This window comes from Protopterus annectens, chromosome 6.part0, assembly GCF_019279795.1.
Source record: "Protopterus annectens isolate FY-2018-M chromosome 6.part0, PAN1.0, whole genome shotgun sequence".
NCBI lineage: Eukaryota > Metazoa > Chordata > Ceratodontiformes > Protopteridae > Protopterus > Protopterus annectens.
This window is the reverse complement of record NC_056737.1, coordinates 823167429-823181014: the sequence shown is the minus strand read 5'-3', so window position 1 is coordinate 823181014 and position 13586 is coordinate 823167429. Positions and strand designations below refer to the sequence as shown.

General features: G+C 39.7%; 1 protein-coding gene across 1 annotated transcript in view; it reads left to right on the top strand.

Moving 5' to 3' along the window:
• ASPG (asparaginase) overlaps positions 1 to 13586 on the top strand; it is an 856377-nt gene that overhangs the window by 481557 nt on the left and 361234 nt on the right. Inside the window, exon 5 of the mRNA XM_044073584.1 lies at positions 9268 to 9351. Within this exon, the coding sequence (XP_043929519.1) occupies positions 9268 to 9351 (84 nt within the window). The remainder of the gene's footprint in view (positions 1 to 9267; positions 9352 to 13586) is intronic.

The window sequence follows — 13586 nt, the reverse complement described above, 5'->3', positions numbered from 1 at the left end:
TATGTTTGTTCCTCCCATGAGACCAATTGTTTCAGGCACTGGTTGGTGCACTGAACCCCTTTCTATTTTTGTAGAAGGGAATTTGCATGGTTTCTTGGAAGGCTGCCATACTTTATTACGAGACACTAAGATGTTTTTGGAACATCTACAACATAGGATGACTACTATCGAACGAGATGAAGAGTTTACTTTTGTTACAATGGACATAGAATCTTTATTTACAAGTATCCCCAATTCTTGGGGTGTGGACAGGGTTAGAGAGTTTCTTACTGTTAATAGATGTCTTACAGCGACTAAAATTCAGTTGATTTACAGCCTACTGGAAATTATACTCAAGAATAATGTTATTGTTTTTCAAGACCATTTTTTTCTTCAGAAAGTTGGCGTAGCTATGGGCACTGCTTGTGCCAATAGCTACGCCAACCTAGCTTTGGTGTGCTGGGAGCAGCAGACTATTTTTTCCTTAGATAATCCTTTCCTTGGGCAAGTATTATGGTATGTTCGCTTTGTAGATGATATTTTTATGTTGTGGAAGGGACATGGCTCTGATATTCCTAGATTTATTGATTATTTACATACCACAACTGAATTCCTGAGATTTACTTACCATAGCTCAAATACAGAAATCACTTTTCTTGATGTTACAGTCAGGAGGTCTGATTTTAATCAGTTGAGTAGTAGTGTCTACCACAAACCTAACTAGTATGCATCCAAGGCATATCCCTAGGAATGTCCTGAAAGGACAAGTTTTTAGGACTTTGCATCTCCATAATAGTGATGAAGAAGCAGAAATAGCTCTTGAAAGTATTAAGTCTGATTTTTTAGAAAGGGGATGTTCATTATCTGATATTAATAAAACAATATCTGAAACATGGAAATTGAGGGACACTAGATGTAGACCCTATCTGAGAGAAAATATTAATAGCCACAATTTAGATAATAGTTTTGGCAGCTAAGAATGATTTCAGGGTTGTTTTTCAGTTTTCTAGTGATGTTAATCAGTACACACAGGTTATTAGGAGACATTGGCATTTGTTACAAGACGTTCCTGAGCTAATTGAAAAAGTTGGTGAGGTTCCTTTATTCTGCTTTAGGAACAATAGATCTCTTAAGCAACATCTATGTAATAGGGAAGTCTCTGAGACTTTCAGTTTCCCTACACTCATCGGTACATTTCCTTGAAGAAGATGTACTGCTTGTAAATATATATTTAGTAAGAATACTTATACACATCCAACTCGAAAATTTTCTATTTCTAACCATCAGTATTCAGATTGCAGAACTACAGATGTAGTATACTTTGCTTTCTGTCAAAAATGCCCTGTATATTATATAGGGAAAACTAATAGGATGTTGAAAGACAGAATATTGGAAAACATTAGAGATATTACTAATTGTAAGGAAACTAATGCTTTAGCTAATCATGTAATGCATACGGATAGTTCCCATACCTTTAGGTTTTTTGTTATTCAAAATATACCTAGTAGTATACGAGGTGGGGACATTGAGAATACTACAGAGCCATGAACAAAAATGGATCCTTAGACTTAATGCAGAGAAATACCCTGGCCTTAATGATACTACTTCCCTGAAACCTTTTTTAAAAGCTAGACGGCTTAAAACATTAACATTAAGTTTGTGTTTAGTTTGTGTATTTTATTATATATATATGTGGATATGCAGGTATATATATTTATACACACACATATATATATATATGTATTTATTGCTATATATTTTTATAATATTGTCTTTTAACTTGCTTGTGCTTTTATTATTTTTATTATTAGGTTTTAGTGATTATTTAGTGTAATGTATTTCTTTCTCCTTTTGCAGTTCCCTATACCTTTTATTTGTCTGCATAGCGTCATGTGACTGGCTTTCTCAGTTAATTGAATGCGCCTATTTAAGCTGCTTATTATTTTATAGTAGTGTCTGATGAAGCAACAGCAGTTGTGAAAGCGCTTACCTTTTTTTTCCTTTTTGTTTTTGGTTTTTGGTTTTTGGTTTGAATAAACGTTTTTTGTGTGTTAACTTGGTGCAGTTTTTCTGTTTTTGATTTATACATTTTCTGCACCTTGTTTTTACCTCTAGCCATTTTTAATCTTCAGATTGAAGTTGTGTTCAAGCTTGCTCCCAGGAATATAATTTGTTGACAGGGTACCAGATGTGATTTATTTTCGTTTATGGTGTACCCCAGACAAGTTAGCACCTTTTGTACAAATGCCAGATGATTCAAAAGTATGTCCTGGCTTTCTGCCTGAATGAGACAATCATCCAGGTATGGGTATATTTGAATATTTCTTTGCCTGCAAAATGCAATGACTAGAGCTAGTCACTTTGTGAATACCCTGGGCGCAGTAGATAAGCCAAAGGGCAGTACATGTAGCCTGCTTTGAAGCGTAGGTATCTTTTGCAAGATTCCCTGATTGGGATGTGCAGGTAGGCTTCTTTTAAATCCAGTGTTACCAACCAGGAATCTTTGCCTAGCATATGAAGTAACTGGTGAAGAGTTAGCATCTTGAATTTTGGAATCACCAAAAAGGTGTTTAATATAGAAAGGTCCAGGATAGGATACCAGGAGTTGTCTTTTCTGGGTACCAGGAAAAGTATTGAGTAGAAAATTTGTCCCTTTTCCTCTTCTGGTACAGTTTGAATAGCCTTTATGGTTAAGAGAGAGAGTACTTGCTTTTGAGCCTCTGCCCAATGATTTGGGGGTAGATCCGGCCAACCGTTTGGGGTTGATAATGTGTGGAAGTGAAATCTGTATCCTTGGGAAACTATATTTAAAACCCATTTGTCCTGGGTAATGAGTTCCCAGTTTTTTGCTTGCAGAGCCATCTTTCCCCCTAAAGGAGCAGCCAGTTGAAAAGTATTTGGAAGTTTTAAGGTTAAGTCATTGAGACAGTTTACCATAGGGTGGAGTCTTACTACTCCCTGATTTGGAAGTGGGAACCCCCCACTCTTTAGTCCTGTGCGTACACAGGGACTGAAGCCTGGGTGTTCTGCTGGTTCTGGGTTTGGACTGAGAAAGCCTGGAAGAGGCAGGAAAAGACCAATTCTTAGAGGGCCAATGCCTACTAAATATTGGAGGTTGTACTTGTAGGAAATCTTTGACAGTTTGCATAGATTTAGGTTTTTCCTCCATGTTTTTAAGAGCTTCTTCTGCTTTGTTGCCAAACAGGTGGTCCTGATTTAAGGGAGCATCCAGCAATTTAGCTTTAACATGATCTGGCAAAGATTGCTCCTTAAGCCAAGCATACCTTCTAAGTACAGACCCAGTGACAGCAGTCCTGCAAGATGCCTCTAGTGAATCAAAACCACACTGTAAAGTATGCTTTCCAACCTGTTCAGCAGAATGCATTAAATCCTGTAAATCCTTATTTTCAGCACAGCCAGGAATCAACATAATTTTCTATTTAAGAAATCCAATGATATGCTGCTGATACTTTAACACATGAAACTGTCAGTTTAAGGCCCTAATGGCCAAAGTTGCAGAAGTGTATACTTTCTTACCTCATCTGTCCAGTGCCCTGGAGTCTCTATCAGAGGGGGTAGGATTTTTGGCAGTAGTAGCCTTGATGCCCTTGGGTCCCTGTGAAATGGTCTCAGGATCCGCAGTAGGATTTTTAAAAAGGAACTTGAGAGTCAGGAACCCTGTAATATCTATCAGGTTTTCTGGGAGCAGGAGATAAAGAATCAGGGGTCAAGCTAGATTCAGAAAAGTCATCATCAACAATGTCTAGTACAGGAATAATAGCTAAATGCCTGTGCTGGGGCAGGAGTAAGAAATCCCTAAGCCTCTTTTTAGAATCAGAGTAATCCTGGCTTTCCCAGCAAAAGTGCTCCCTAAGAGTATGCAGGGTTTCACCAAAAGAGAAATCCTCTGGGGGGGAAGCAGAGGGGAATAGAATCCTCTGCATCAGAATCCTCATAGGTAGATAAGGGTAAATCCTGGTCCACAGAGGAAACAGACATTTCAGAATCCTGTTCAGAAATATCATAAGCAAATTCACTCCTAGGTCTCTTAGAGGAGGAAGTTTGGCTTCCCCAATTAAAGTAATAAGTTCTTCAGCCATTCTTATCTGTTTTTTAGGCATAGAGGCCTGACCATGCGGTCTGGGAATCGGTTTTCTAGGCATAGTTTGAGGTTTAGACCTTGAAGAAGAAGATGGCATCGGTTTAATATGCAAGTCAGTATGCCTGAATACTCCCTCAGAAGCCGGTGCCTACACAGCGGCTCCGGACCCATCCAAGTTAGAGACATCCACAGGTTCCACAGTAGAAGCATCTCGCGGCATACAGGACTCCGAATGGGTCTCAGTAGAGGCCTGCGGATCTAAAGAACAGGTATCGGGGCTGCGAAAGTGCCTCAGTGAGTACCGGTGAACTGGTGACTGGCATAGGAGAAGTGTCGTCGGCAGCTTTGGACTTGGGCGGCCTTTCTCTGTCTTTGTCTTTGCGTTTTTTCAGAATGTCAGTAGTCAGATGGCGTACTGAAGACATACCTGGATAATTGAACCGAGTAGCAAAATATTTAGAAGCATAAATATACCAACGACGAATAGTTCTTTGCTTAAATAAGGCACAAAACCAACAGCGAGGTACGTCGTGGTTAGGGCCTAGGCAAAGAATACAGTACGAATGAAAATCTTTGTGAGGTATTTGGTTTCCACAAGAAATACAATTATTGACTTTTACTGACATCAGATTAGAGCAAGAAAAAGTTTCCCCAACGGGGTTACTTCGCTTTAGTTGAAGACTTCGGTTCTGAAACTCGAAAATGAAAATTTCAGGAGTTGGCTGACCGGCACTTGTGAACTGCTTCTGCTTCGGGCACCGCATGGCAAGAAAGACTGATGTAATGGCATCGGCTGGATGCTTTATACCCCTGACTACCTGACATCATGGAAGATGAGACAGCAACCGACGCAGGACCCAAGGCTTTGATAATCAGGCCGACTGAGGGCTACTCAAGCAGATAACCCAAATGTGATGACTGCAACAGTGAAACACGAAGATCATCTGGCATATTTACGCTTCAGAGGGAGGCAGCACACAAGGTGTCCCATTCATTGTTGGAGTGCTTGACAGAGATTTCAAGTTTCAGTCTTTGATGACAACTGTGTCTTCTGTGTCCAGTCTTGGGACTTGCATATAACTCAGCAGATGGTGCTGTTAAGAAAGCAGAAGTTGGAATAGTTCTTTGTCCAAGGCATCCTTCTTTAACATGCCCTTTAATGGGTATACTGTGTTTGGATCAAAAGTTATGGAGAAACTGGCGGATATGGAGAAACGAGGACAAGACCCTGACAGCTGCTGGTGTAAATTCCATACTACGTAATGCCTCTTTTTATGAATGTAAATGTGGTACAAGTGAAGCTGGCAGCAAAAAAATCAAAGATCTGGGGGGAACCACCATGGCCTTGAAAATGTCTAGCACATATACTGTCCATAAGGCACGAACAAGCAGTGCAGCTGTGGTGTCATGGTCCTTCTTTGGGGGTGGGTAGCAGTTTAATCACTGAGGGCCTGGCCTGTCGCATTCTAGATACTTTCGGGAACCATCTGTCCCTCCACTGAATTGCATGGCTGGCTGTCATGCAAGACAAGTTAGTATGGATAGTAGTGTCCAGAGAGGCTACCTGATTCCATTCCACACTCCTTCCTTGCTGTACTCTCTCCATTTGCCAGGTTGCCTACTTGTCAGAACTTGGCAGGAAAAGAGGCCTTAGACCTCATAAGCAAAAGAGCTCTCAAACAGGTCTCACTAGAGTAGAAAAGATTTGCTTATTACTCCAGATTCTTTTTAGTTCCACAAAGCACACAAGACTTCAGACTTCTATTAGATGTGTGTGACCTAAACAGATTTATGCCAAAGCAGTCTTTCAGGATGGTCATGGTGTCTGCAAGAAAGAGAATGGATATGCTCTTTGGACCTTTAAGGCACCCATCTTTGTATCAAGATTGTCAAGTAGCTCGAGAGGTTTCTGTGTTTCAGGGTAGGAAACAGTCATTATCAGTTCAGGACACTGCTGTTTAGTCTCAGTTCAGCCTACATGATCTTTTGCTAAGTCTCTGTCTTGCCATTGCTGTGAACATCAGGCTGGAAATGGGTGAATCTGTTTCCCTACTTGGATGACTGGCTTTTAGCTACATTAACTTTAGACAGACTATTTTTTTTTCTTTCCAGCCCTTTTCCACCATCCTTCTGGCAATCATCAGCTCTCCTCCATGGTCACCCAAATGGCCCATTCATTCCCCGCTGCTAGCTACAACAGTTGGATAAGTCAGGAAAAAGCCATCATTCTTTGGACTTGGTGGATTTAGGCCCCAACCTCCCATGCCAGTTCCATTCTTAGTCAAGGGCCTTCCAGCTCCAGAGGAAAATGTCTCCACCTCCATGGTGACATCCTTGTGTTGGGGTTCTACCCTCCAAGGCATGTAGTGAGACACTGAGGCCACTCTGCCTCTGCAGTAGCATGTCACCACTGCTGCATCTCCACCCCATCTGACATGGTGCATACAGTGCCATGTTCTCTGATAACACCAACAGCATGGCAACTACACTCCTCCCTGGCACACATCCCAGTCCTCTTCACTGAGAGTTCCCTCCTGTTATCAGCTCCACGAGTGCCTGAGGAGCTAATCGAACTTCAGTCCCAGGGCTCATTTCATCCACATTACAGAGTCAACAATTTTAGAAACACTAGTTGCAGCTTGGGCATTAGTTTTGAGAGATTTTCAGTCCTTGGGAATAACAGTGAGCACTGCAAAGCCTAGATGGAGCCTGCATAGATACTGTCCTTTAGTAGATACACTTCAGACACCATGTCCTGCAAAACAGTCTTCCTTTGAAAAGGAGTCTTCCACTGCAAGTGTAGTGTCTCATTTTCTTTAATGTCATTCAGCCACAGCACTCTGTGTTTCAGGGCCCTGTACTGATGACAGTTGTTGTTTATATGGTCCCATATGTCAGGTTCCATATGAGGCTTTTACAGTGAATTCTGTAGATACAGTGGTCTGGGATAACAAATCCCATGTCTCAGCAAATCAGGATCTCCATTTTTGCAAGATGCATCTACATTGGTGGCTTCACACCATGAATATCATTCTGGGCAGCCCGTTCCAGATTGCCACCCGAAAAGTAGCTGTCAGTGTGGGTACCTCTGTCCTATGGTGGTGGGGATGTTATCAAAGACAGGCAGTCAAAATGTTCTCTCACAGATGAAGACCAGTCTGCTTATTAGTCTTCTGGAGAAGGGGTTGTCCTTTTGACTCTGTGAGTGTTTCAAACTCTGTGCAGTTGCCATCCACTTTGGCAACATGACTGAGGACTGATAATTTCAGCAGAGGAAAACTTGACTCTACCTCCTCTGAGAATCATTGAGGGCATGGATCGTCAAAGAATTATTTTTGGATAGTCACATTCAGGGAGATGGGGGGATGAGCCCAGTTCCTTAGTGCAGTGGCGTTGTCATTGCTTACTGATATTTTATAAGCAATTCCTTGACCCATAAGCAGCGTGGAGACACCTCAGCAAGATCCCTTTGCATTCCTGATTAATTCCAAATTCTGTTCCCACATCTTTTCTAGGGGACTGTTACAGAGATGTTGTCAGTAAATGGCCCCCAAGATCATTTTAAGCTTTTCCCATATTTTCTCTTATCCCAAAGTCCATGCAGAAAGTGAAGCAGAACAAGACCAGAGTCATTCTTGTAGCCTCTTTCAGGCCTTGACAAGTGTGATTCCCTCTGCTGTGGCCTCATCTTCTGGAGAAATCTCAACATCTAAGCCCCGTTAAAACACAACCTTACTAAGTCATTTGTCTGGCAAGCCTCACCCAGGTATTCACTTCCTTTACGTAACTGCATGATTACTCCAGGTCTACTAATTACCAGAGATTCATCACACCTCCCTGGGATGGTCCAAAGCTTCACTTCTTCCCAAAGACCCAATACTAGAGAAGAGGTGAAACTAAATATATAAACTTTTCTATTTGGGTTCTCTCCAGGAGGTTGGTCCCGTTTATGGTTCTGTTGCCTGCAGCTTTAGATTATCTTTCCAAGATTTTGATACATGCTTATTATTCCCACTTTGCAGCCACTTCCATATTCCTTCAAGGCTATTGCAAAGCATTCTTGAGAGGTGCTTTTCAGATTTAATCTTCTGTTAAGGTTCCTGTTCCTTAGCAGGATTCATATTTCAGTTCAGAAAAGTTAACTGTTAACACTGATTTGATGTACCTCTCTTATCCACTGGAAGAGTTTTGGAATTGCATTCCTTTTGCATAAAGTCGTGTTACCCTGTAATCCAGAAGTGTAGAATGCCATTGTATGCAAGTCTTTCCTTTATGCATAAGATATTAACCAAGACAAGCCCTAAAAAATCCACTCATTTGCTTGTATTCTTCTCAGACTATGCTAACAGTGGTGAAATGTATGTTGCATTCCATGCTTATCTGTACACAGCTTAGATATTATGTGGTTAGAATCAAGTCAGCCAGAAAAGATTATCAACTCTTTCTCACTTTCTGATAGAAAAAAGAGGTCCAAAGTTATTAAATTTCTTGCCAAAGATATAACAAGACACTGCCATTTGAGCCTGCAACATGTTTCACTACAGTATTTATTTATTTGACATTTGGTATCCAGGAAAGTCTGACTGGATAAAAGTTTACCCATTTCCAGTGGAGGCCTGGGGAGAAAAGCTCCACAGCATTTTTAAAAATATAAGCAAATTCTAGGCTGCAACATGGGCTTCATGGAGTACTGTTATAAGAGACTGTACACTGGATGTGGTCTCCAGGTCTAGGTCTTCCTTTGGAGTCAGAGTTACCAGAGGCGTGTTACCAATATGATCAATCAGGATTCCAAGCTTGGGACTCAGTAGTTACTGTAACAGTAGATCCATATGAGCAGGTCCCATCCTCATCAACATATTTCCCCTCCCTCAGCCTTTTATCATGAAAGACATAGCCTAGATGATTCTTAGTGATATATCTTTCCACAGTGCTCTACTTTTGAATTGTACACCTGAGATCTGGAGAGGAGACTAGGTTGTGGAGTATTATTGGTAAAGGAAGGGGACTAGTAGCCTGGGAAAGTTTGGGATGTCTAGCTAACTGAAAGCCTGTGGTTTCATTCTTGCAGGTTGATAAGGACAGACCTCTTCTTGAGTTGTTGTTTTGGTAATTACATTAACTTTTGTTTTCATTTTACTTTTTTAAATGTTTCAACTATGGTTTTATTGTTCTGATACTTTTAGGTTCCAATTTATGAAATGTGGAGTGATGGTCGTGATAACCTGTTGGGAGCACTGTTGATTGCTGGATTGTTTGTAATCCCTGAGGTGAGTTACCTGTTTGTATCAGAATTGTATGAAACAAATAGCCTTCTGACCAGTATTTGTTAGTTGGTATTTTATTTATTTATTTTTACTTTATATATTTGTTAACTGGGTAAACCCAATGGACCCTGGGGTCCCTTTTCAGGTGCGACCTAGAAGTACAGTCTGGTTAAGTAACTTGCTGCAGCACAACTACTGCCTTCTTATCCTTTACACATACCATTGCTGAGGCCCTAGACAGTAACAGACTCATACCATGTCTCTTCCTTGACCTTTCCAAGACCTTTGATACAGTCTCCCATCCCTTACTGCTATCTAAACTTGCAGACCTCAATCTATCTTCTTCCTCCCTTGCCTGGTTTTCCAGTTACTTATCCTGCAGGCAGCAATCTGTTAAATGGCTCTCTTTCACTTCTTCATTCATACCTGTCCCAACTGGGATACCACAAGGTTCCACCCTGGGTCCTCTCCTATTTAATGTCTTTACCAATAATCTCTATACTTCTTGTAAACAATCTTCCCTCATTCAATATGCAGACGGCTCGACTCTCATCTCCATCTCAGACAATATCTCTAATCTCCACACTCTTACTCAACAGGCCTTCCTATCCACTGAACAGTGGTTGTCCAGGACTCTACTCATTCTCAACCCTAAAAAGACCAAGTTATTATTATTATTTTTCCCCCAGTCTCTCTCTCACCTCAAATCCATGTTTGCTATGACTTCCTCTAATAACACTGTTATCCAACCTGAAGCTCACACTAAACTCATTGGGGTCATCATAGATGATGAACTCAGATTCAACTTGCACATCCCCCAAAGCATAAAAAAGACTCACCAGAAACTTGGTTTACTGTATCGCAACAAAAAATTTCTAACTACAAATGTCAAACTCTCCCTTGCACAAGCTCTTCTCCTCCCCTCCCTTCTATATGCTGCCCCAGTACTCACCAACATCCAAACTACTACTTTAAACAAACTTACCACAAGATAGCTAGATTTATCACAAACTCTCCCTACAATACACATCACTCCCTTGCCTAAATACTCTCCACTGGTTAGAATTCCCCCATCTTCTACTGCTGTCACAACTTCAAATGTTATACTTCATTTTTTACAAACCTTCATCCTGCCCTGCTTTCTCTTCCTTCATCTATATCTACACTCCTCAGCGGACTCTCCATACTTCTAATCAGCAAGTACTACAAATCTACCAACCAAAAATATAGCTGGCAAACTCCTATATAAACACTCCGTCACACAAGCCTGGAACAAACTCCCAAGAGACATTTGTTCCATCATTCACCCATCCCACTTTAAAGAGAAACTCAATCTTTATCTACTCAAATCCAAAATATGTTCTTGCCAAGGCCCTACTTAAGCTCCCCACAATCCTACCTTTTCAGTCCCTCCACATACAGCTAAGTAGTCCACTGTTGTGGATACTTATTAAACTCTGCAATCAATACTGTTGGACTTAACTCTTTTTGTAAATATCTAAATATATTTTTTGTAAAAATATTGATATGCATGTATCATGTGTTTGCATTTCTGCTTTGTCTCTCTAATGTTCTTGTATAACTGAGTTTAACCATATTTTTGACTCAAATGATTGATTCTCTGTAAACTGTTTGTGTTTTTTTTTGGAGCTTTTCTCCTCGGGTCTCTACTGAAAATGGGCCACAGGCCCAGCTGGGCCAACCCGGTTAACAAATGTCAATAAATAAAAAATAAATAAATAAATTGCTCAGAGTCGCACAGTAGGTAGATGAGGGTAGAAAGACCCAGCACCGTGGGCTTCAGGAAGCATATTATTAACATCTCAAAGCCTTAATTCTTTGCACTAACAGCTCGATGCATACATAAAAACATCATTTGAACCTCGTAAATCCTCGTGACTCCACTGGATGATATTCTGTGAAGTTCCAGTGACTGGGAAGTGGCAACCCTTAGCATGATGGCTTGATAGGCTCATCAACACAAAAAGAAAATAATTCCTTCATCTCTTTCCAAAGTCTTTTCTGCAGTTTGCAGATATTTGCTATTGCATATGAAAAAGCTGAATAAATTCACTTTTTTAGATGTTTGATTTATCTATTGCATTTACAGTTACCATTGCTTTTGCATATGTTGGATTCTGTTTTATTTTACTATTGAAAGATAATTACTTCTACTGATAAAAGTCAAGTTGTTATTTGCTAAGTATACCAGATGACAGTGATTTTGGATTCTGATGTGTGTCAAAAGTTTAGTATGACATCTGTGCTATTTACAGAAAAACTCACGTTTCTTAGGAAGCAGAAGGTAGACTACGTCAGCTTTTTGTCTGCCTTTTCTTATTCCAGGTTTTTACTTAAATCAGATCACTATGAGTTCTGTTTATGTTAAAGGGGTAGTTGGTGAAGAGTTTCTGTTCTCACCATTCCTGAAATCCAATGAAACTTTGCAAACCTGAAGGCATTTTTAGCCTGAGGATGCTTTGTTTTTTTAAACAAAAAAATTTATTGAATAGTCACTTATGACATAGGTAATCATACAGTTATATAAATGAAAACAAACCATATTGACATATTTTCAGTTACAAACATTATACATCACATGCAATCTTCTCCACAGTCATTGTCAATCAAACGTTATGTAATTCATTTAATTTTTGCCTTTTCTTAAATCTCATTCCTCCTGCAAAGCATTATTCTGCATGTGTTGTTCCCACAATTCCCATTTTTTCTATGTAATTTGCTCCTACCCTTTTCTAAAGATCCCACTTCCAGTTCTTTTATCTTTGTTACAATATTCACTACTACTAATACAATTGGTTTAGGCTTTTATTTCCATTTTCTAGTAACTGCTTTTTTGGCAGCAACCAGAATTCAAGTCATCAAAGCTTTACTATGTCTAGGCAATTCATATTCTGTATCACAGCTCAAAAAATCATTTCTTTAGTTACACCAATTTGCTCACCCAGTATTTCTGACAGAGCAGTCTGTAGGGAATTTTTAAAGTCTACCAACTCATTACACTCCCAAAAATATGTTCCCAGTTGCCTCTTTTTTCCCAGTCACATGCCCAACACTTACAACCTACCTGAGGAAAAATTCTTTGGAGTCTGCTTAGGGTATAAAAATACCTGTGCAAGCACTTCCAAGTAAAAATCATATGTCTTCTAGACTTTGATGCATATTTGAGAGTCATACATATATCCTCCCATTGTTTCTTTGTGAATTTCTTATGTCTTCTCTCTTCCAATCCTTTCTATTCTCCTCTGATTAATTCCTATAGTTGTCATGCAATATTTTATATGTCCTACTAATTATCCCTTTTTTAGAGTCTACTAAAAACTTTACCAGTGCCGGTCTTTCACTTAGATCTCTCTATTCCATTTTCTTTCCTTATACTCTGATATCAATCCTTGAAAATAAAGGGAGTCTCTAGCCTGCAGTCCAAATATATTCTTGGCTTCTTCCCATTCTGTTACCTTTCCCTTTGTAATTATTTGCTCCCAATACCTTGGCTTCTTTGCCAATTTCTTCCAGTAAATTCCAACCCCTCTTGCTTATTCTCTGTATCCCTATTTGCAGTCATTCCTGTCGACAGAATCCCATTTCTCCATTCCTGTGTTGGTTTAGTTCTTAGAATACTTTCTGCTACTTTATGAATATGATATTCTGTATTGCTATTCTTCTTCTTAAGGATATGCATCCGAAATCCCAGTCTGTCCATATTTCTTGAGCTGCTTTATCATCATCCCTTTTTCACTTAGCACAAGCAGAAAACTATAATTCAATGTATAGGAGTCCTATTTGTGTAGTTCTGAAGTATCCCTTCAAATTGGGTAATTTCAAACCACAGTGTTCTATTGGATGGATTGTCTTATCCCATTTGACTGTTGCACTCTTCCCCTCCCCTCCCAGATAAAATCCTTCAACTCTTTATTAATTACTATCCACAATTTCTTCTCTGGTTGATAAAGATATGTCTGACCTGTCAAAACATTTTCACTGCTTGTATCTTGCCATCCAAATCCACAAAACAGAACTTCCAGTTTCTCAGTTTTGTATTAGCGTTTGTTTAGTCTCTTCACATGTATCCTTAGTTGCCATAACAGAATCCTTTTTAAAGCATACTTACAAGTGCTTCATTTTTTTTTCATATCCCCATAAATGTGGGTATTGCTAAACCAATTTATGTGTGGGTACATAGTTTACAGCTATTGCCTTTTTTATCTTTATTAATTTTG